This window comes from Dreissena polymorpha, chromosome 1 (genome assembly GCF_020536995.1).
Source record: "Dreissena polymorpha isolate Duluth1 chromosome 1, UMN_Dpol_1.0, whole genome shotgun sequence".
Lineage (NCBI taxonomy): Eukaryota > Metazoa > Mollusca > Bivalvia > Myida > Dreissenidae > Dreissena > Dreissena polymorpha.
In genome coordinates, this window is record NC_068355.1 from 133991750 (window position 1) to 134014871 (window position 23122).

The 23122-nt window shown below is 37.7% G+C and overlaps 1 protein-coding gene across 1 annotated transcript in view; it reads left to right on the forward strand.

The window, feature by feature from the left end:
- The window catches only part of LOC127850668 (protein phosphatase 1 regulatory subunit 12A-like), a 64218-nt gene that overhangs the window by 24139 nt on the left and 16957 nt on the right, over positions 1-23122 (forward strand). Inside the window, exons 2-11 of the mRNA XM_052383851.1 lie at positions 1431-1511; positions 4351-4525; positions 9013-9087; positions 9545-9766; positions 10444-10627; positions 14568-15027; positions 15774-15862; positions 20742-20767; positions 21188-22079; positions 22875-23032. Of these exons, the coding sequence (XP_052239811.1) occupies positions 1431-1511; positions 4351-4525; positions 9013-9087; positions 9545-9766; positions 10444-10627; positions 14568-15027; positions 15774-15862; positions 20742-20767; positions 21188-22079; positions 22875-23032 (2362 nt within the window). The remainder of the gene's footprint in view (positions 1-1430; positions 1512-4350; positions 4526-9012; positions 9088-9544; positions 9767-10443; positions 10628-14567; positions 15028-15773; positions 15863-20741; positions 20768-21187; positions 22080-22874; positions 23033-23122) is intronic.

Here is a 23122-nt window from a genome sequence, read left to right on the forward strand (position 1 = left end):
CTTACAGGTTATAATGCATAGTTTACATAGTTTGCTTGTGGGGAATGAATCAGTGGAGAGCACCAGTCAAAAAGATTGAGTTATTATCCCCTGCCATAGGCGGAGGGATATTGTTTTGGCGTTGTCCGTCTGTCCGTCCGTCCAGAGCAATATCTTGGAAATGCTTTGGCGGATTTCATTGAAACTTGGTATGAGTATATATATGGATAATAGAATGATGCACGCCAAATGTCATTGTACACCATCTGATAAAAACAGACTTATGGCCCTTTGTATCTTGAAAAAATGTTTTTGTGTGTCTTGAGCCATATCTTGGAAGTGCTTTGGCGGATTTCATTGAAACTTGGTATGAGTGTCCAAAAGCATATTGGCGGGGGATATCAATTCAACGAATTTGCTTGTTTAATTTATTTTTACATACAAGCAAAATTGTCTCTTGAGCCATTAGCTGCCATACTGCTGAAAGTTAAAAAGATTGTGAAAAGTAGGAATATAGTATATGTATACAAACTTCTTAAAGGGGCCTTTTCACGGATTTTGGCATGTATTGAAGTTTGTCATTTAATGCTTTATATTGATAAATTTAAACATTGGATCTAAAAATCTCCAGTAAAAAATCAAGAATAAAATTTTAAGAAAGAAAAAAATGTTACTCTCAACAGGGCTCGAACCACTAACCCCTGGAGTAAAAAGTCTCCCATTTAGACCACTTGGCCATCCGTGCTCATACAATGAGTGATGTGTTTTATACTTTATATAAGCAATCCTCATAGTTACACAAAATATAACGACAACAACAGAACTCTCCAAATTATTCAATTGTTTCGCGTCGCAACGCTTTATAATTTTCAGGAATTTAAATCGTCAAAAGATGCATTTAATGGCTATTTTAGAGCATGGTAAATGTTCAGTATTACTGTTTCCTTACAAAATGAAAATTTGCAAATCTTGAACAACTTTTTTTAATTAACTCAATGTTTTTATGCCCCTGAAGAAGGGCATATAGTGATCCGTCATACTTTAGCGTTAGGTTTCGAGATATGCTCATAACTTCTATGTAGCTTCAGATGTAACCTTCATATTTGGTATTCATCTGTATATGGAAAAGGCCTTTTCATACACACACAAATTTTGACCCCTTTGACCTTGACCTTGAACTTAGGGTCCGCATTTAGGTTTTCGAAATCTGCGTTTAGGTTTCGAAAAAGCGTTTTTGGGGGGCATATGTCCTCCGATGGAGACAGCTCTTGTTGTTTTAATGAAGTACTTTCTAAACAAAAATCCAGTCTAGGCAGAAAGTGTTGTCCTTGATTAGCCTGTGTGGACTGCACAGTCAAATCTTGGATGATACTTCACCCAATGCATTTAGCCCGGTTTTCCCATAGTAAGGTTCAATTTAATTAATACTAATATTCTGTTCTATATTTCAGTTTCCTGAAAACCCTGAATATCAACATTACAGACAAGAACGGCTACACCCCACTGCATCAAGCAGCTGTCAATGGTCACAGGTAAGGCCAGACATGTTCATTTTTTAATGAGTTTGCACTGGTTAATCAGCGACCACTCTTTTCATTTGTGTAGAATTTTGCATTTACAGGAAGTCTCTTCTAAATTAAAATAGGCTTTTCTGGGAAGACATATTATGCACATGCATTAAGCCCCATTTTCTGAGAGCTCATGTTGATTTTGCCATCACAGATTCACACAAAGCTGACAGTCACTGATAGTATCCCATATTTATTTGTCAGGGGATAGTTAAAAAGTTATTAAAATATTAAACCCAAAGTATTACCATATATGCAGTCAGATTTAAATTGATAGAACTAAATGTCAATAATATTTTTTCACACTCTTGTTATCATCCCTGGCCTTTTTTGTGTTACCAAAACATAATAATCCTTAATGTTAAAACACGGTCACAAAATAAAGCATGATTTGAATGCATCAGTGCATGTCACACAATGTTATTTCACAAGTTTCATCACTGAAGTAACAAGAAAACAAAATTAATTAGGTACACATGTGACAACTGTGTATGAAGGTAAAGAAAGCTTTTTTCATTTAACCATATCGCCTTTGCTTGGGAGAATTTGCATATGATTATTTAAATATTTGACAGAAATTACTTTATCTGTCTGTTGCAACATAGGCACAATATCTTTTTGTTGGTTAATAGACAATGGCAACATTGGGGAAAAAAATGAACCCACAGTCTTTGTAATGATATTGCATGTTTTGCAAAAATATATTACAGAACTATCTTTTTTGAAGAGTTTCTTTTTTAACTTGAAAGCTAAATCGGGTGGGGGGGGGAGGCCTTAATAAACAATTGTTATGTTTAGAGGAAGTATGGACTCAAACAGCTTGTAATAGCTGTAACTTGAACTTATGGTGTCTATTTGTAAATATTCAAGGAAATACATTGTCTACTCAAGTGCCATGCAAACACACAGTTTTAAATCAGTTATTAGAATAAGAAAGCCCTGGCGCGTGCCTTAAATCATTATAAGTTATTAGAATAAGAAAGCCCTGGCATGTGTCATGCTTGAAGAAAGGTAACCCCCAGTAAGCACGGGAAAGGGTCTGCAAAGACTGTACAAACTACACAGGTTATTTGGGAGCCGGGATCCATGCTGCAAACACCATCAGCAGCAAACAAGACCAAGACTCCAAGATAGTCTCCCTAACAGCTGCTTTATTATGAAGTTTATTGTACTGCAGTTACATGTACCCTCTCACTGCAGAATACTTGGAAATGATTAGGCAGACAAAATTGCAGAAACAAACTTATTTATGGAGAAAAGTCAAGCTCACACATTTAGAATTCTTTCAGAATTAAATACTGTAACAATCATTCTTATTAGAATGCAACAAGCATTGGCGAATAAAATGTTTCACCTTATTTGTACCTATGGATAAGATAAGATTCTCCAAAGTTATAGAGATCTCAATAATACCTTTTAACATTGATGTTCCCATATATATGTGTGTGTATATTTATTCCCCTGTGCTTTATTACAATCCACTCTGCTATTTACCATGCCATTTTCACTGTCACAATCCCTTCTCATATATAACTATCCCTACTGCTCTGTTACAATCCATGCTGCTCTGTAGCAATACCCTCTGCTCTGTTACAATCAACCCTTCTCTGTTACATTCCACTCTGCTCTGTATCAATCCCCATTGCTCTGTTACAATCTCTTCTGCTATGTTACAACCCCTTCTATTCTGTAACAATACACTTTGCTCTGTTATGCTACCACATGCTCTGTTTCAATCCCCTCTGCTCTGTTACAATCCAGTCTGCTGTGTTGCAATCTCCTCCACTCAGTTATAACCCCCTCTTCTCTGTTACAATCCACTTTGTTGTGTTACAATCCCCTCTGCTCTGTTCCCTCTGCTCTGTAACAATCCCCTCTGCTCTGTTACAATCCCATCTGCTCTGTTACAATCCCTCTGCTATGTTTCAATCCCATCTGCTCTGTTGCAATCCATTCTGCTTTGTTGAAATCACCTCGACTCTGTAACAACCCCCTCTTTTCTGTTACAATCCCATCTGATCTTTTACAATCCACTCTTCTATGATCCAATCAGCTCTTTAACAATCCATTCTGCTCAGTAACAATCCCCTCTTCTCTGTAAAAAACTACTCTGCTGTATTACAATCCACTCTGCTGTGTTCCAATCCCCAGTGCTCTGTCACAATTCCATCTTCTCTGTGAAAATCCATTATGCTCTGTTACACTCCCCTCAGCTTTGTTAAAATCCCTCTTCTCTGTTACAATCCTGTCTGCTCTGTTACAATACCCTCTGCTCTGTTACAATCCACTCTGCCGTGTTGCAATATCATCTGCTCTGTTACAAAACATTTTGCAATCTTACAATCACCTTTAAATTGTTACACCACTCTCTTTTTCTGTTACAATCCCCTCTACTCTTTTACAATCCGCTATTCTCTGATCCAATACACTCCAATGTTACAATCTCTTCTGCTCAGTTGCAATCACCTCTGCTCAGTTCCAAACTACTCTGTTACAATCCCCTCTACTTTGTTGCAATCCACTCTTCTCTGTTACAATCCACTCTTCTCTGATCCAATCCATTCTGATACAATCCCTTCTGCTCAGTTACAATTCCCTGTTCTCAGTTATAATTTCCTGTGTTACAATCCCGTCTACTCTGTTACATTCCAATCTGCTGTTTTACAATCTCTTCGCTCAGTTACAATTCTTTCTTATCAGTAACAATAACCTCTGCTCCTTTACAATAACTTCTGCTCCTTTTCAATAACTTCTGCTCAGTTACTACCTACTCTCATTACTATTATGCTGTTTATAATTACAGGGACATAGTAGAGGCCCTTCTGAAGGCTGACGCTGAACCTGGCCTGGAAGACAACCAGGGATGCACGCCTGTGCATCTCGCTTCATGGAGTGGGAACCCAGAAATTGTCATGCAGCTCCTCAATGCTGGGACCCAGCCAGAGTCTGCGGTGGAACCGGTACAGGTCAACCACCAGGTGAGGCGAGGCGAGGGTAGATGTAAACTTGTTCTGTTTGGCTTATGGATATGAGCCTGACTCTGGGAAAATGGGGCTTAATGCATGTGTGTAAAGATTTGTCCCAGATTACCATGTGAAGGCCACGCAGGCTAATCAGGGACGACACTTGCTGATTTCATGGTATTTTTCTTTTAAAGTAAGTCTCTGCATTAGTAGCAAAATTTCCAGATAAGATGGAAAGTGTCATCCCTGAGTAACCTGTGCGTTTTTTCACAAAATGATGCTTTTTATAATTATTTGCCAAACATACAGGAACCTGTGCTTGGAATTATGCACGAACAGATTTTGGATCACAACATGTGAAAGTTTCTTTTAACCATTTCCCACTTAAAAGCAAAATGAAAATGGCTATGTGCAAACAGCATAAAACCAGAACAGACTGCGAGTTACTTGCACTCCGTTCAGGTTTTATGCTGTTGGCTGCTTATCAGTACCTAAAGATTGGAAATGAAGCCTTTAAAACTTGAATCTAGTAAGAAAGTTATTTTACTGAATTCAGCTTTCTAAGGAACTACAAAGGTGTCAAAATACGTATCTAAGCGGTAAAGGGTTAACTAGAGGCTGGGTTGAAAACTGAAACAGTCCGGTTTCATTTCTTGAAAATTGGTCCAGTGTCTAATTCTTACATTTTGAAGCTTTAAAGCATGGTCTTTTATTTAAAGTATTTTAAAGATATATTTTATTTCAAAAGCTATTGCATGTTTTGTGTGGACCAATGGATGGGGGCAGAAGGGTAGAAGCAAAGTGGAGCAGGCTCCAGCACCTTGTTATATATTACTGAATAGCCTGTGTAGACTGCGATGACTGATCTTGTTATATATTACTGAATAGCCTGTGTAGACTGCGATGACTGATCTTGTTATATATTACTGAATAGCCTGTGTAGACTGCAATGACTGATCTTGGACAACACTTGACGCACATGTATTTAGCCCCATTTTCCCAGTGCAAGGCTAGTTGAAGTATTTCATACTTCTTTTTGATATAGGTCAATCTAATTTTATTTTTTGCTAAGTTTATTACTTAAGGATCTAGTATAATAACAATTGCTTTTTTTCACAAAGTTGTTTTTAAATGTAATGCAATGATGCAGACATGAGATGGGACAGTTTTTAATGTCTATCAGCATAAACAAATATGACAAAAAGACCCAACATGGATCAAGATAACTTGAACTAAATCTTCCTAGTATTTCATTATATGTATGATTCACACTTTAAACTACATGTACTTTGCCATTTATCAAAGGTTTACAAACCAACATTATCTTAAACAACAATGATGACCGATCTTCAGTTTATCACAAGCAGATGCAATAACTTGTGTGTCAAAGTACAAAGTCCTTTTACAATCATTTTACTGCAATTTTTTATGAATGATGAAAGCCTCTTTGGCATAAGTTTTCCCAAGATAATTTGAATAATTCAGAGTAGACCTACCCTTAGCTGATAATGTATCAAGATGATATTTGATAAACAAGTTATTTAGCATTTGTTGTTGACGTAGATATTTACAGTCATATCAGACAATCAGTGATGTGTAATCAGGTTTGATAAAAAGTTACTTTGAAAAACAAATTTTGAAATTTGTTGTAAGTGTCTACAATGAGTAATCATTTGAGCCCTTCTCTGAAAACACAGGGCCTTATGCATGTACATGTACACAAAGGGAAATCTGGGGCACCACTTTGTGCTTGTGCTGTATTTTTCATTCAAAGGAAGTAACTGATATCTCTTCTTAAAGTTTAGGTTCAAACTGTCAACCTGTGCTTATTTGGGAAGACATTTTGCACATGCATGAAGCCCCATTTTCTCAGAGCTATGTTCACATTGAAGATATTTCAAGTGAAAACTAATTCAGTTTGCTGACTTTGAGTCATACACTGGTTGTTCCCCTTCATTGAAGCCAAACTTTAAGGAAATACAGACTTTAATAAACTATTCACACGCCTTTCATCAATTTAAAAAACAAAGTTTTAATTATCCTCTGAGTATAAGGAAGCTTTGACATTGGAAGTGGATCTACCCAACAATGATAGTGGATCTACCCAACATTGATAGTGGATCTACCCAACATTGGTAGTACATTTGTAGATCTACCAACCATTGGTAGTGGATCTACCCAACATTGGTATTGGATCTACCCAACATTGATAGTGGATCTACCCAACATTGGTAGTGGATCTACCCAACATTGGTAGTGGATCTACCCAACATTGGGAGTGGATCTACCTAATATTGATAGTGGATCTACCCAACATTGATAGTGGATCTACCCAACATTGGTAGTACATTTGTAGATCTACCAACCATTGGTAGTGGATCTACCCAACATTGGGACGATTGAACTTTACCGGTACGCGACACTTAACATCAAACAGCGTACCCTAACCCTTAACACCTAACACATAACAACTAACGCAACACCTTATAATCCTTTTTATCCTATATATTTCCTTAGTATCGGGGGCTACCGCCCCAAAACCCCCGCTTTGTCGATAGTGATAAACAACTGTGTATCGGTAAAGTTCAATCTAGCCCCAACATTGATAGTGGATCTACCCAACATTGGTAGAATATTTGTAGATCTACCAACCATTGGAAGTTGATCTACCCAACATTGATAGTGGATCTACACAACATTGGTAGTGGATCTACCCAACATTGATAGTGGATCTACCCAACATTGGTAGTACATTTGTAAATCTACCAACCATTGGTAGTGGATCTACCCAACATTGATAGTGGATCTACCTAACATTGGCAGTACATTTGTAGATCTACCAACCATTGGTAGTGAATCTACCCAACATTGATAGTGGATCTACCCAACATTGGTAGTACATTTGTAGATCTACCAACCATTGGTAGTGGATCTACCCAACATTGGTAGTGGATCTTACCCAACATTGGTAGTGGATCTACCCAACATTGATTGTGGATCTACCCAAGATTGGTAGTGGATCTACCCAACATTGGTAGTACATTTGAAGATCTACCAACCATTGGTAGTGGATCTACCCAACATTGGTAGTGGATCTTACCCAACATTGGTAGTGGATCTACCCAACATTGGTAGTGGATCTACCCAACATTGGTAGTGGATCTTACCCAACATTGGTAGTGCATCTACCCAACATTGGAAGTGGATCTACCCAACATTGATTGTGGATCTACCCAAGATTGGTAGTGGATCTACCCAACATTGGTAGTACATTTGTAGATCTACCAACCATTGGTAGTGGATCTACCCAACATTGATAGTGGATCTTACCCAACATTGGTAGTGGATCTACCCAACATTGCTATTGGATCTTCCCAAGATTGGTAGTGGATCTACCCAACATTGGTAGTGGATCAACCCAACATTGGTAGTGTATCTACCCAACATTGGTAGTGGATCTACCCAACATTGGTAGTGGATCTACCCAACATTGGTAGTGGATCTACCCAAACTTCTATAAATGCATTTCATGTCAACAAAATCTTACATAACACATTGTTCTGGACTAACAGATCATGGTAAATGAGAAATTGGTAACTATTCTATACATTCATGAATAAGTAACTTGAAACACTGAAAAAACCTACATAATTTGTAATTAACTTCCCTAAATTGCAAAAGATTTTTGCTGTATAAGTGTCGCTATAAATGACGATCACATCATAGTTCATAGACTATCAATACTTAGAATTCTCAATTGTGCACCAGAGATTAAGAATTTAAAAAATAGGACCAATTAAAAAAGCAAAATAGCCCCGCTAGCACAGAACGTAAGGTTGCAGTGGTTTATAGGAGATGTTCTTGGCCTACCCACCACAGGTCTTAAATTTAAAAGCCACTTTGGCAAAGCTCAAATGATTATTTTATGCCCCCGGTAGGGTGTCATATAGCAGTTGAACTGTCCCTAAGTCCGTCTGTCTGTCTGTCAGTCAGTCAGTCAGTCTGTCCGTAAGGTAAAGGTAATCCTTCAAGGTCAAAGGTCGAAAAACATAATCCAAGGGAAGTAACAAGGGAGATAATTTATATTCTATATCATTTGGCAGGTACAGATCATTTTCAAAAGGGAAGTAATATTTTTTAAAGAGATATAATCAACAACAAAAATCTAATTCAAAGCAGCGCAGAAGGGGGGATTGTGTTTCTGACAAACACGTCTCTTGTTCAAAAGACATTTGCTTTACCCAAGAAACTGACTCTGTTTAAAGTGATAAAAATTGATTGATTGATTGATATGTTGGTTGGTTGATTGATTGATTGATTGATTGATTGATTGATCAAGCAACTGATCTTTCTTAGAAGACACATGCTTTACCCAAGAAACTGGCTAAACTGTTTCTCGGAGAGCTTAAAAAGCAATACATTCATTAATTCATTTTTTAATGGATAATCGGATGTGTTTCAATACATAACAATTGATTCATTGATTGATTCATTGATTTCAGAATAAGAATGGTGACACAGCTCTGCATAGCGCTGCTCAGTATGGCCATGTGGCGGTGGTAGATGTACTTTTGCAGGTTAGTGAATAAATGTATGAAAAAATGTAAGTACTTCTTCAATAAAGGCCTATCCCGCTAGTGCAGTGGTTGACACGCAGGCCTCTCACCTCGGCAGTATGCGCTGTCTGGTGGTAACTGTAGTTGACACAATTAGGCTTTCTTTGGGTACTGCGGTCTATCCCTCCCCTGCCACAGACACACACAAAGGCACAATACCAAAACCATATTGAATATATTTTGGCAAAAATAATTGATTGGAAATTGCAAAGCTATCGTAAATTAATAAAAAGAAAATAAATTCATTAGGTTGGAGTGCTGGGACACACACATGTTCCTCACATAACGCAGTCTTGTACATGGAAGAGCCTCATCAACTTCAAGTCTTTGAAAGCCTGTACTAAAGCCTTTGGGAGTGGTTCATACTGAGCTAGGAAAATTATAAAAATCATTCAATTTTAAATCAATGCATTTTCAGAAATCGGCCAACCCAACAATCCGCAACATTGAGAATGCCTCCCCGCTTGACTTGGCTGCCCAATATGGCCGCTTGGACGTCGTGAAACGACTGTTGATTTCACATCCCGAGCTGGCCAATCGTCCGTCAAGCGTCCAGTCCCCACTGCACCTCGCGTCTCGAAACGGACATACTGACGTTGTCAGCCACCTGCTAGATAATAAGTTTGATATCCAAACAAAGGTATACAGAGTTTAGTTTTAAGATACTGATTTAAGTTTTATGTAGATGATTCAAAATAATAAACAGTTGAATCTTGTTATTTCAAAGTCGCTTGGGCTGAGTAAACTTCTTCGACATATTCCATTTTCATTTAAATTTAGAATGAAAAAAACTTTGAAATAAAGAGAATTCTAATTGATGGTGTTCAAAAGAAAAAGATTACTGTAGTCAAAGCTAGTGTAGATGGTGGTGACAAAGGGAATACCTCAAAATTAGGAGGTCCTATGTTCAATCACATGAATCTCAAGATCTTCTTTTAACCCTTTTCCCCCACTCTGAAGCAAAGTAAAAATGGCTATGTGCAAACAGCATAAAACCAGAAAAGCCTGGGAGTAACTAGCAGTCTGTTCAGGTTTTACACTGTTTGCTGCTCATCAGTATCTAAGGGTTGGAAATGAAGCCTAAAAAAACTTGAATCTAGTAAGAAAGGTCTTAAATTAAATATAACTTTTTAAGGGACTACAAATGCGTGAAAATACCTATCTAAGTGGTAAAGGGTTAATACACCAAGTACTGGTTTTCCTCAAGATACAGAAAACCTAGTTTCTAAATAAAGATTTGAATTTCGATAAAATTGAGCTGAAAATAAATGCTCAACTAAATGCTTGAATCTTATTGGAATAGTTCTGTATGTACAGACGGAGTACGGCACTGCGCTTCATGAAGCCGCGCTGCACGGGAAGCTGGACTGCGTCCGTCTCCTGCTAGGGTGCGGAGTTGACGTGAACGCGAGAGATGGGCACGGACAGACGGCACTTGAGCTGGTCAGTGCACACTGCATGAAGCAGAAGTCCTTCACAGAGATCACAAAGGCTATTGCGGGTAACCTTATTTTTCTTTTGTGAACATTTAATCTTACTATCAGAAGACTTTAATTCAAGCCGTTCCTGGAAATAGTGCTTGTATTCTATTTCACTTAGAAACAAATGCGCCTATGAAAGGTTAATCAAGAGTTTTTGCGGCAATTTTGAAATACGGCTAATGAAGTCTAAAATACCCACATATACTTGCTTTTCATAGAAATTAATTTGAATTTATTGTCCACATCACAAAATATTAATTCAAATATGCATGTTTTGGCAATATCAACTGCAGAGTTAATTTACCTTTGATGGTCAGTGTGCATCTTATGCGACACACTTCATTCACTGATTTAACAAATGCCTTTGCAGATTAATTTGAGTTTTAATGATTGATTGGGCTTACTTTTTAAGTATTTGAACATGTGTTATTAGCTCCACTGGCCAGAGGCCAGCGGGGCTTATGTCATGGTCCTGTGTCCTTCGTGGGTGCGTCCGTGGGTGCGTCTTGTGTTAACTTTTTCTTTAAACATCTTCTTCTCCTAAACTACTGGTACAATTCTGATGAAATTTCTCAGGAATGTTCCTGGGGTGAACCTCTTTCAAATTTGTTCAAATTATGCCCCTGGGGTCAAATTTGACCCTGCCCCGGGTGGTCAAAAAATTGAAAATTTGCTTATATAAGGCCTATTTTGTGAAAACATGCGAGACAACTCTTCTAAATATTGCATTTAAGTTTACAGTAGTTACCCCCCCCCCCCTTTTGATTATTAATGTTTTCATAATAATACAGTGTAGTTGTGCGTATCATTTATGTGTTAATTGTTATTAGAGGTTGGGTGTTTTGAGCTCCACTGGCCAGAGGCCAGCGGGGCTTATGTCATGGTCCTGTGTCCGTCGTGCGTGCGTCCGTGCGTGCATTAACTTTTCCTTAAAACATCTTCTCCTAAACTACTGGTCCAATTCTGATGAAATTTCTCAGGAATGTTCCTGGGGTTAACCTCTTTCAAATTTGTTCAAAGTATGCCCCTGGGGTCAAATTTGACCCTGCCCCGGGGGTCACAAAAATGAAAATTTGCTTATATAAGGCCTATTTTGTGCAAACTTTCAAAATCTTATTGTCCATAACCATTGGGTCTAGGGCTATCAAATTTGGTATATAGAGACATCTAATAGTACTCTACCAAATTTCTTCAAATTATGCCCCTGGGGTCAAATTTGACTCTGCCCGGAGGTCACAAAATTGAACATATGCTTATATAAGGCCTATTTTGTGAAAACTTTCAAAATCTTCTTGTCTATATTCATTGGGCCTAGGGCTATCAAATTTGGTATGTAGAGACATCTTATAGTCCTCTACCAAATTTCTTCAAATTATGCCCCTGGGGTCAAATTTGACCCTGCACCTGGGGTCACAAAATTGAACATATGCTTATATAAGGCCTATTTTGTGAAAACTTTCAAAATCTTCTCGTCCATAACCATTTGGCCTAGGGCTATCAAATTTGGTGTGTAGAGACATCTTATAGTCCTCTACCAAATTTTTTCAAATGATGCCCCTGGGGTCAAATTTGACCCTGCCCCGGGGGTCACAAAATTGAACTTATGCTTATAGAAGGCCTATTTTGTGAAAACTTTCAAAATCTCGTCCATAACCATTGGGCCAGGGCTATCAAATTTGGTATGTAGAGACATCTAATAGTCCTCTACCAAATATCTTCAAATTATGCCCCTGGGGTCAAATTTTACCCTGCCCCGGGGGTCACAAAAATGAAAATTTGGTTATATTAGGCCTATTTTGTGAAAACTTTCAAAATTTTCTCGTCCATAACCATTGGGCCTAGGTCTATCAAATTTGGTATGTAGAGACATCTTATAGTCCTCTACCAAATTTCTTCAAATTATGCCCCTGGGATCAAATTTGACCCTGCCGCGGGGTCACAAAATTGAACATATGCTTATATAAGGCCTATTTTGTGAAAACTTTCAAAATTTTCTTATCCATAACCATTGGGCCTAGGTCTTTCAAATTTGGTATGTAGTGACATCTTTGAGTCATCTAGACTACCAAATTTCTTCAAACTATGCCCCTGGGGTCAAATTTGACCCTGCCCCCGGGGTCACAAAATTGAACATATGCTTATATAAGGCCTATATTGTGAAAACTTTCAAAATCTTCTTGTCCATAACCGTATGGCATAGGGCTATCAAATTTGGTATGTAGAGACATCTTATAGTCCTCTACCAAATTTATTCAAATTATGCCCCTGGGGTCAAATTTGACCCTGCCCCGGGGTCACAAAATTGAACATATGCTTATATAAGGCCTATTTTGTGAAAACTTTCAAAATTTTCTTGTCCATAAACGTATGGCATAGGGCTACCAAATTTGGTATGTAATGACATGTAATAGTTCTCTTCTTAGTTTGTTCAAATTATGCCCCTGGGGTCAAATTTGAAACTGCCCCAGGGATCACAAAATTGAATATATGCTTATAAAGGGCTTATTTTGTGAAAACTTTAAAATCTTTCTGTCCATTACCATTGGATCTAGGGCTACCAAATTTAGTATGTAGTGACATCTTATAGTCCTCTTCCAAGTTTGTTCAAATAATGCCCCTGAAGTCAAATTTGACCCTGCCCTGGGGGTCACAAAATTGAACGTACGCTTATATAAGGCCTTTTTTGTGAAAACTTCAAAATGTCTTGTCAATAGCCATCCAGGCTAGGGCTATCAAATTTGGTATGTAGTGACATCTTATAGTCCTCTACCAAGTTTGTTCAAATTATGCCCCTGGGGTAAATTTGACCCTGCCCTGGGGGTCACAAAATTGAACTTATGCTTATATAATGCCGATTTTGTGAAAACTTAAAAAAAATGTCTTGTCCATAACCATTGGGCCAAGGGCTACACAATTTGGTATGTAGTGACATTGTATAGTCCTCCACTTAGTTTGTTCAAATTATGCCCCAGGAGTCAAATTTGACATTGCCCTGGGGGCCACAAAATCGATTATATGCTTATATAGTTCCTATTTTGTGAAAACTTTAAAATTCTTTTGTCCATAAGGCATAGGGCTACCAAAGTTGGTATGTAGTGACATCTAATAGTTCTATACCAAGTTTGTTCAAATTATGCCCCTTGGGTCAAATTTGACCTTGCCTGGGGGGTCACAAAACTGTACATACGCTTATATGGGGCCTATTTTTTGAAAACTTAAGAAATCTTTCTGTCCATAACCATTGGGCCTACGGCTATCAAATTTGGTATGTAGTGACATCTAATAAACCTCTACCAAATTTGTTCAAATAATGCCTCTGGGGTCAACTTTGACCCTGGGGGGGGGGGGGGGGGGGGTCACAAAATTGAATAAACGCTTATAAAGCGCCTATTTTTTTAGATCTTTTAAAATCTTCTTGTCGAAAACCATTCAGACTATGGCTACCAAGTTTGGTATGCAGTAACATCTTATAGTCCTCTACCAAGTTTGTTCGAATTATGCCCTTTGGGTCAAATTTGACCCTGACTCGCAGGTCACAAAATTGAACATTATATACGCTTATATCTTGCTTATTTTGTGATAACTTTTTAAGATATTATTGTTCTTAACTCTAGGACCTAGGGCTACCATATTTTGTATGTACATGTAGTGAGATATAGTAGTCCTCTGCAAAGTTTGCTCAAATTATGCCCCTGGGGTTAAATTTTACCAAGCCCAGGGGGTTACAAAAGTGTACATGTGCTTAAATAGGGCCTATATTTAAGTATTTGCACATGCAGAGAATATTCGTTTCAGCCTTTTTTTAGCAGTGGAGCGATACAGGGCCATCATGGCCCTCTTGTTGTTATTTAGCTGAATTCATTCTTTTTAGATTTCAGAATTCAATCAGTTGATTTGGTCAGCCCCCATCAGAAGTCGCAAAATCCAAAGTTGACTTTTTTCTCATTTCCTCACCTTTAGATCACATTGAGCGGTCTTCTCCACCACCCCATGACATTGGCTTGTACGAGAGTCTTGCAGCATGTCGCAGCGGCTCTGAAAGCAAACCCACAGCCGCTGTACGGCCAATCACACATGACCCAACGAGCCACGCCCTTAAACCGACCGCACCCAGTCCTTCCTTGAAACCACGCAGTCCGTCGTTGAAGCCACGCAGCCCTTCTCAACGGGAGGCTTCGAAACCTTCGTCACCCAGTTCTAGATCATTGTCACCTGGCTCGCCTACCTCACTTACTCTTTTCCCAAGTGTACAGTCACGCCCCACTACCCTGGATCAGTCAGACACTTTGTCTGGAGCACCAGATGTGAACAAAGAACGGCCTATTCCGGCCCCTAGAATGTCCCTTATACAGCTGACCCCAGAGGATGAGTCTAGCACTCCCTTGTATGCACTCCCTGCCAAGGATAACCCTGTGGAATGGCAAGTTATCTCTGTATAAAAGCAGTGCTCTGGAAAAAGTGAGATTAATGCATTTGCATAAAGTGGTGTCCCAGATTAAACTGTGCAGTCCACACAGACTAACCAGGGATGATACTTTTCCATATTATGTTATTTTTGACTGCACAGGCTAATCTTGGATGACGAGTTATTTGTTGCCACCTTTGTCTAGTTCCCATTACCATGAGCTGAACGATACAGTTGGGAAGGAAACAAATAATCAAATATACGAAAACAGGCTTAGCATTTGAATCAAAAATACCAATATGAAGATTTGATTTTTTTGTTAAAGTATCGTGTATACTAGGCATACACATAAAAGTGGTTACTTCTACAAAGTTGCATTGAAATTTTGTGCAGATGACTGCTATGCATAAAGAACACATTCCAGGTTCTCACGTTATGTAGCCTCAGACGTGGAAGGATCTCGTGAATTGTTAAAGTATTCTTTTCTATTATATTGTATTAGAAGAGAAAAAGTCGTTACAAGGGAATTGTGTCATCACTGATTAGCCTATATGGATTGCACAGGCTAATCTGAGACGATACTTTCCGCACACGATTAAGCCTGGTTTTCCCAGACCTCGGCTCATACTGATTTACATCATAAGCAATATGTATCTATATGGAGTGTTTTCACATCTTTGACGAAATTTAACGCACATGCATTAAAGCCCTGTTTCCCCAGAACAGGGCAGCTTGTTTGACCTATTGATAACCATTTCCAGTGTTGTCCCCAGCCCGCCTGCTAGGGACGTCCCACCTCTACCACCTAGACAGTCCGTGTTTAGCATTGAGAGTAGGAGTCAAGCAATAGGTGAGCAAAGGCTGTACTTGTAGCTTAAGGTAGCGCACCCTTAATGGGCACATATCCAAATATAATCTAATTAATTATTTTCTTAATCAGCATCATTTCACTGAACTACATGCAAATTCGTAGGTTGGCTTTCAATGCTTTTTTAAAAAAATGTACCGATTTTTTTAAAACCACCCCCACGCTCGGCTTTGTCCAGTTTATTTTCACCCCTGGGGTATATAAAAGTTCCATAATTCATTCAAATTTCCAAATATGGGCATGCAGTTGGTGTGTACAGATGCAGCAAAGGTGTTTAAAGTTTAAACAAGATGAAATAAGTATTCTTTTACAGACATTTATTATGCCCCCCTTCGAAGAAGAGGGGGTATATTGCTTTGCTCATGTCCGTCGGTTGGTCTGTCGGTCGGTCCGTCCACCAGGTGGTTGTCAGACGATAACTCAAGAACGCTTGGGCCTAGGATCATGAAACTTCATAGGTACATTGATCATGACTCGTAGATGACCCCTTTTGATTTTGAGGTCACTAGGTCAAAGGTCACAGTGACCAGAAATAGTAAAATGGTTTTTGAATGATAACTCAAGAACGCATACGCCTAGGATCATGAAACTTCATGGGTAGATTGATCATGACTTGCAGATGACCGCTATTGATTTTGAGGTCACTAGGTCAAAGGTCAAGGTCACAGTGACCCGAAATAGTAAAATGGTTTCCGGATGATCCCAACTCAAGAACGCATACGCCTAGGATCATGAAACTTCATGGGTAGATTGATCATGACTCGCAGATGACCCCTATTGATTTTGAGGTCACTAGGTCAAAGGTCAAGGTCACAGTGACCCGAAATAGTAAAATGGTTTTCGGATGATAACTCAAGAACGCATATGCCTAGGATCATGAAACTTCATAGGTAGATTGATCATGACTTGCAGATGACCCCTATTGATTTTGAGGTCACAAGGTCAAAGGTCAAGGTCACGGTGACCTGAAATAGTAAAATGATTTTCGGATGATAACTCAAGAACGCTTTTGCCTAGGATCATGACACTTCCTAGGTACATTGATCGTGACCCGCACATGACCCCTATTGATTTTCAGGTCACTAGGTCAAAGGTCAAGGTCACAGTGACAAAAATCGTATTCACACAATGGCTGCCACTACAACGGACAGCCCATATGGGGGGCATGCATGTTTTACAAACAGCCCTTGTTTTTTACAAATTTTTATCTATTGAAGAGCGCCATGAAATGTAAGTGATTTTAGCCAAGTTAAAATTGGGTCGGTTAAAAAACAAAGTGTCATAAAATTCAAAATAGTATCATTTCAGTTATATTTGAAATGTAGTTTTTATAGAAACACTATATACAACAAAAATACCAAGAAATAGACAGATTGACCGTTTACTTTTTGAAATAAAAATAATTCGTATTTTCAGCAGTTAATCACCCAATTTAGCCATAACGTTGTTTTAATTTTAAAAATTGAAGGATGTGCATAAAAATTTCAACATATTTAACAATAAACATAGCTTATATGCTATATTAAATCAAATTACGTTAGAAAAGAAATAAAACGCGTAGCAAAAAGTAAGCGATGTCGGCAGGATTCGAACCTGCACGGGAAGATCCAAAAAGATTTGTAGTCCATCGCTTAACCACTTGGCCACGACAACTTCACATTTGTGCAAGCTTAAATTAGATATCCATAAGTAAACAGGTAAAAAGGCTCGTCGATCTTTGAAGAAATCGCGAAATCGTATTTTTTCAGATGATATTTGGATCAAAGTCAATATTTATTGTGAAAATAATGTATTCTAAAGGAATTACGTAAACATATATCAAAGTTGGAAGTTTGAAAAAAATAAAATGCATATCTCGGAAATAACAGATCATTGAAGATCGGCAATGATCGTAAAATAAATCGCGGGAAATCATTAGGGGTGCGCTACCTTAAACCCTATGCTTATTGAATGTACATATATTTTTTAGCTCACTTGAGAACAATATGTGCTTGGTGAGCTATTTTGGTACTTCTTTGTCTGGCAACCCGGTAGGGTGGCATATAGCAGTTGAACTGTCCATCAGTATGTCAGTATGTGTGTATGTCAGTCAGTCTGTCCGTCTGTCCGAAAACTTTAATGGCAATAACTTTTTCAATATTGAAGATTGCAACTTGATATTTGACATGCATGTGCATCTCACGAGGCTGCACATTTTGAGTGGTTGTAAAGGTGAAGGTCATCCTTCAAGGTCAAATGTCTAATATATGGCGTCTGTCCGTCCGTCCACAAACTTTAACATTGGTCATAACTTTTTCACTATGAAGTTAGCAACTTGATATTTGGCATGCATGTGTATCTCATGGAGCTGAACATTTTGAGTGGTGAAAGATCAAGGTCAAGGTCATCCTTCAAGGTCAATTGTCAAATATAGGCGTCTGTCCGTCCGAAAACTTTAACTTTGGCCATAACTTTTTCACTATGAAGTTAGCAACTTGATATTCGGCATGCATGTATATCTCATGAACCTGCATATTTTGAGTGGTGGAAGTTCAAGGTCAAGGTCATCCTTCAAGGTCAAAGGTAAAAAAACAAAAACATTTCAAAGCGGCGTTCTCATGAAGCTGCACATTTTGAGTGGTGGAAGTTCAAGGTCAAGGTCATCCTTCAAGGTCAAAGGTAAAAAAAACAAACTTTTTTTCAAAGCGGTGGTCTCACGAAGCTGCACATTTTGAGTGGTTTTTAGAAGTTCACGGTCAAGGTCATTCTTCAAGGTCAAAGGTTAAAAAATAGGGGGCATTGTGTTTCTGACGAACACATCTCTTGTTATATCTAATTTTCATCAAAATTGGTCAGAATGTTTATCTTTACAATATCTTGGTCAAGTTGGGTTCTTTGTTAAAAGGGGCCAAAGACTTGGTCATGAGGTCACATCTAAAAAAAAAAATATTGTTACTACTCTAGAAGCCACATTTATGTCTCAATCTTGATGAAACTTGGTCAGAATATTTATCTTAACAATATCTAAGACAAAATCAAACCAGGGTCGTGTGCATTCAAAACTGTTTCACTAGGTCAAATCATTAATAAACTTTGCTTTCACTCTTAAATGTTTAGTTTGACATGATCTTGTAAAGTTTGATTCTAGGTCAAATGTGCTACAAAAAACTAGGTTACAATGTTAATTCTAAGAAAAATATTTTGACTTATCTAGAAGCCACATTTTTCATCCGATGGAGATGAAACTTGCACAGAATGTATGTCTTGTCAATATCTAGGCTGAGTTTGAATCTGGATAACATGTGTTGACAAACTATATATACAGGTCACATCGTAGAAAACTGTGTTACCCTTTTTAGAAACCACATTAATGACTCAATCTTCAATTCAACTTTTTAAATGTTTATCATGATAATATCTAGGTCAAGTTTGCAGTTTGTTCATGTGTGTCCTTGTGTAAGGTCTTCAGGTCAAATCTTAGAAAAACCAAGTTACCACTTAAGGTTAATCTATGACATATTCTTGACGAAACTCTGTAAGAATTGTTATCATGTTAATCGCTAGTTTGATTTCGAATCTAGCTCACACTTGTCCAAAAAGTAGGTCATGTGGTCCAATCTTAGAAAAACCTTGTTGCCACTCTAGAAACAACATTATGGCTCAATCTGTATAATACATGTACTGAATGTTTATCCTGACAGGCTCGCTAGGCTGAGCTCTTATCTGGGTCACAAATACAAGTTTGCCTGGTAAATCGGAAACAAACTTGTTACTTTTCTAGATGCCTCATTTATAACTCATTCTTGATGAAACTTGATCAGATTATTAATATTGACAATATCTCGTTTGTGTCCAAATCTTGGTCACCAGGTCAAATAATAGAAAAGTCATATTAACATTCTATTACCACTTTGGTAACAATATTTATCTTTACAATATCATTTAATCTGGTCAAGTGGGGCCAAAACAAGGTCACCAGACCAATCCTTTGACAATTGTTGTACCCTGAATTCATCTTAGTGCTTTAAGACCTCCATTGCCTTCTTGTTTATTTTTGACGCATTTATCAAGATGTCTGACAATTTGAAAATATATATATATTCAGTTGTGTTGATTGTAGAAACGTATATATATTTATTCAGTTGTGTTTATTGAATATGCCTGCTTCTTCGTGTACATTATATAGATTGGCTATCCAACATTAATCTGTCAATAAACTGTTTGCATGAATACATATATAAAATATTTATAAATATGTTAGTTTCTGTATATGAAGCAAGTTAAATCAATAAAAGTGCAGCACAAAAACTGTACTGTTCTGATATAAAACACATGAAATGCTTGCATTGACAAAATCGAATCCAAATATTTGAAATTATTCAAGCACATTTTTTTCAAGTGCAACTTAATGTTTATTGAGGGCCTGGATGTCAGGTTAGTCTTTGCATAGCTGAAATGTATGTACAGTTTTAACCCTTTACCACTTAGATACAAATTTTGTTGTGTTTGTTAATTGTAGCCCTTAGAAAGGTACATTTAATTTAAGGCCTTTCTTTCTAGACCCAAGTTTTAAAGGTTTCAGTTCCAACCCTTAGATACTGATGAGCAGCAAACAGCATAAAAACCTGAACAGTATTGTGAGTTACTCGCAGTCTGTTTTGGTTTTATGCTGTTTGCACATGACCATTTTCACTTTGCTTCTGGGTGGAAAAGGGTTAAAGGAAGTGAAATGACCATAACTGTTATAATTTAATTAGGATTTATTAACTGATTTTTTACAAGTAGCTTGTATGAAGTTTTTTTTTTTCACTTTTACTAATGAAAATTTTTATTATAGAAAAATGTGTCATGCACATATATTGATGTTTTCTCAAAATTTCAGATAAAGCTGTGGAGAAATCAAAATCGGTGAGTGGAGGAAGTATTCAATACATGTATTTCAAAACAAATTATTTCACCATAACTGATGCAACTTTTTTACCACTAAATTATTGTAATGGAAATTTATTTTTTATGGTTCTTCTATTGGTGTAAATAGGTTTACATTTAGATAATTAAAATTTCATTAATAATAATATGGGGATTAGGTGAAAAAATAGTCCCATGTTAACAAATATATGCTTAAGTGTATACAAGACAAATAAAATGTATTGGACAATAAACAACAGCAACAAAATCTACAAATAAATTGTGCGGACATTTAATTGATTTATTTAACAGTAGATTCATATTCATGTTTAAAGTATCACGTTCTCAATTCTGCAAATGTTAACCTTTATGGCTTTTTCTTTACCATAGCACTTTTTGCACGAATGGATATCATTGTAGAACATTCCAAAAAAGCCTCCAAGAAAAACCAAGCCAGTGGCTCCACATCTTGATCTGAAAATTGCTTCGTCAGAGACTTCAATGGTACAACATTCCCCACCACCCAATCAAAATGTATCACTTCCTGTCATGGCTGACTCAGCAGTTCCTGCTTCCCAGCATTCCACCCAGCATTCTGACCAATCACATTTCAGTATTGATGACAGCTGTGATAGTAGTTCTACTAAGGCAACTGATGCAACAAAACCTTCTTATACTGATTGTCAAGATGGAACACATTGCGAATCTAAATTATCTGACACTCTTGAATGCTCAGCTAACCCTAAAACTTGCAAAACTGCTGTAAAGAGTGTGAATTTACAAATGAACAAACCAAAATCACGTCCAGTGTCTGAAGTGAAACCTCAGGTCCATTCTAAAGAAGATAGTACAACAGAAACAAAAGTTGACAATTATGGCATTCTTTTCCCAAATTTAACCACTAAAATGCACAAGGACTCCAACAAAGAAGCTTTAAGTGCCACTGGTGATGAGTATGTCGTGCCTTCAACTTTGGCAGAAGATGAGAAACAAAAGAAAACAGTGGAGAGCTCTAAATGTGCGTCTGTCGAAGCTGCTGATGAAACTGCCTACATGCCAATGTCAGGATGTGGGGATGAGCTTGATGGTTCAGCAGACGTCATGAAAGAACATGACTATTGTGAGATTTCTGAGAACAGTCCTTCCGAGGGGTCTGAGTGTTCCCTGCTTTATTCATCTATTGATGAGGTAAGCCAGTCAGGAAAGGCAACTGAAAAAGCGTCGTCAGTGTCATCTGCTGCTACAAAAAAGGCTACACTACCCGCTTTGACGGACAGAAGTGTTGACCTTGAAAAAGGTATTGGTCACATGAGTAAGTGAACTTTTGTTTAATAATTATATATTTTGTTCTTTTTATGCCCCTAGATTGAATGATTGGGGGTATATTGATTTTGGCCTGTCTGTCATTGTATGTGTGTGTGTGTGTGTGTGTCACTAAGTGTGTCCCAAAACTTTAATTAAAACTTTAACATTGGTCATAACTTTTGCAATATTGATGATAGCAACTTGATATTTGGCATGCATGTATATCTCATGGAGCTGCACATTTTGAGTGGTGAAAGGTCAAGGTCATCCTGACCTTCAATGTCAAAGGTAAAAAAAAACAAATTCAAGGGAAGTAATAAGCTTTAAAGGGAGATAATTATCTGAACCTGCCAAATGATAAAAAATAAATAAATAAATCATCAAAGCGGCGCAGTAGGAGGCTTGTGTTTCTGACAAACACATCTTTTGTTGAATTTGTAACTGAAACAAGTTCTCGTAATGTGAATGTGTTTTAAATGTTAAGGCTTCTAACATCATACATGAACCACATTAAAAAACACTGAAAATTAATATAAATTGTATTTTCTTTATTTGTTAGAATTTAAGTTTGAATGGTCAGGTTTGATTATTTGAGCTTCGTATACATGCATAATATTCTCTTCTTCCAACCAAAATATAGGGAAAAAAAATTAATTTGTATAGTTGTTCAGCTGAGATTATAACTTAATAAATGAAACGCCTCTATAGGATCAGTATAACTGTTGCTAAATGCAAAATGCGATCTACTGTGTACTGTTCCACTTCTGATATATAACACAAATTTGAAATATGCATGTTCCAGGTCACTCAAAGCCTCTCCACCTTGATTTTCGCAAGGGTTGTGTCTCGGGCCACACCCCCCTAACCCCCACAGGCTACCATCAACCTCCCACCCCTGACTTCCCCCCACCCTCCCCTGCAACCGCATTGCTGGGTATCGAGAAAAAGATCAAACAAATGGTCAGTATAGTTATTTGAGAAAACTTGGCTGAATGCACGCGTTTCAAGTGTCGTCCTAGAGAAAACTTGGCTGAATGCCCGCGTTTCAAG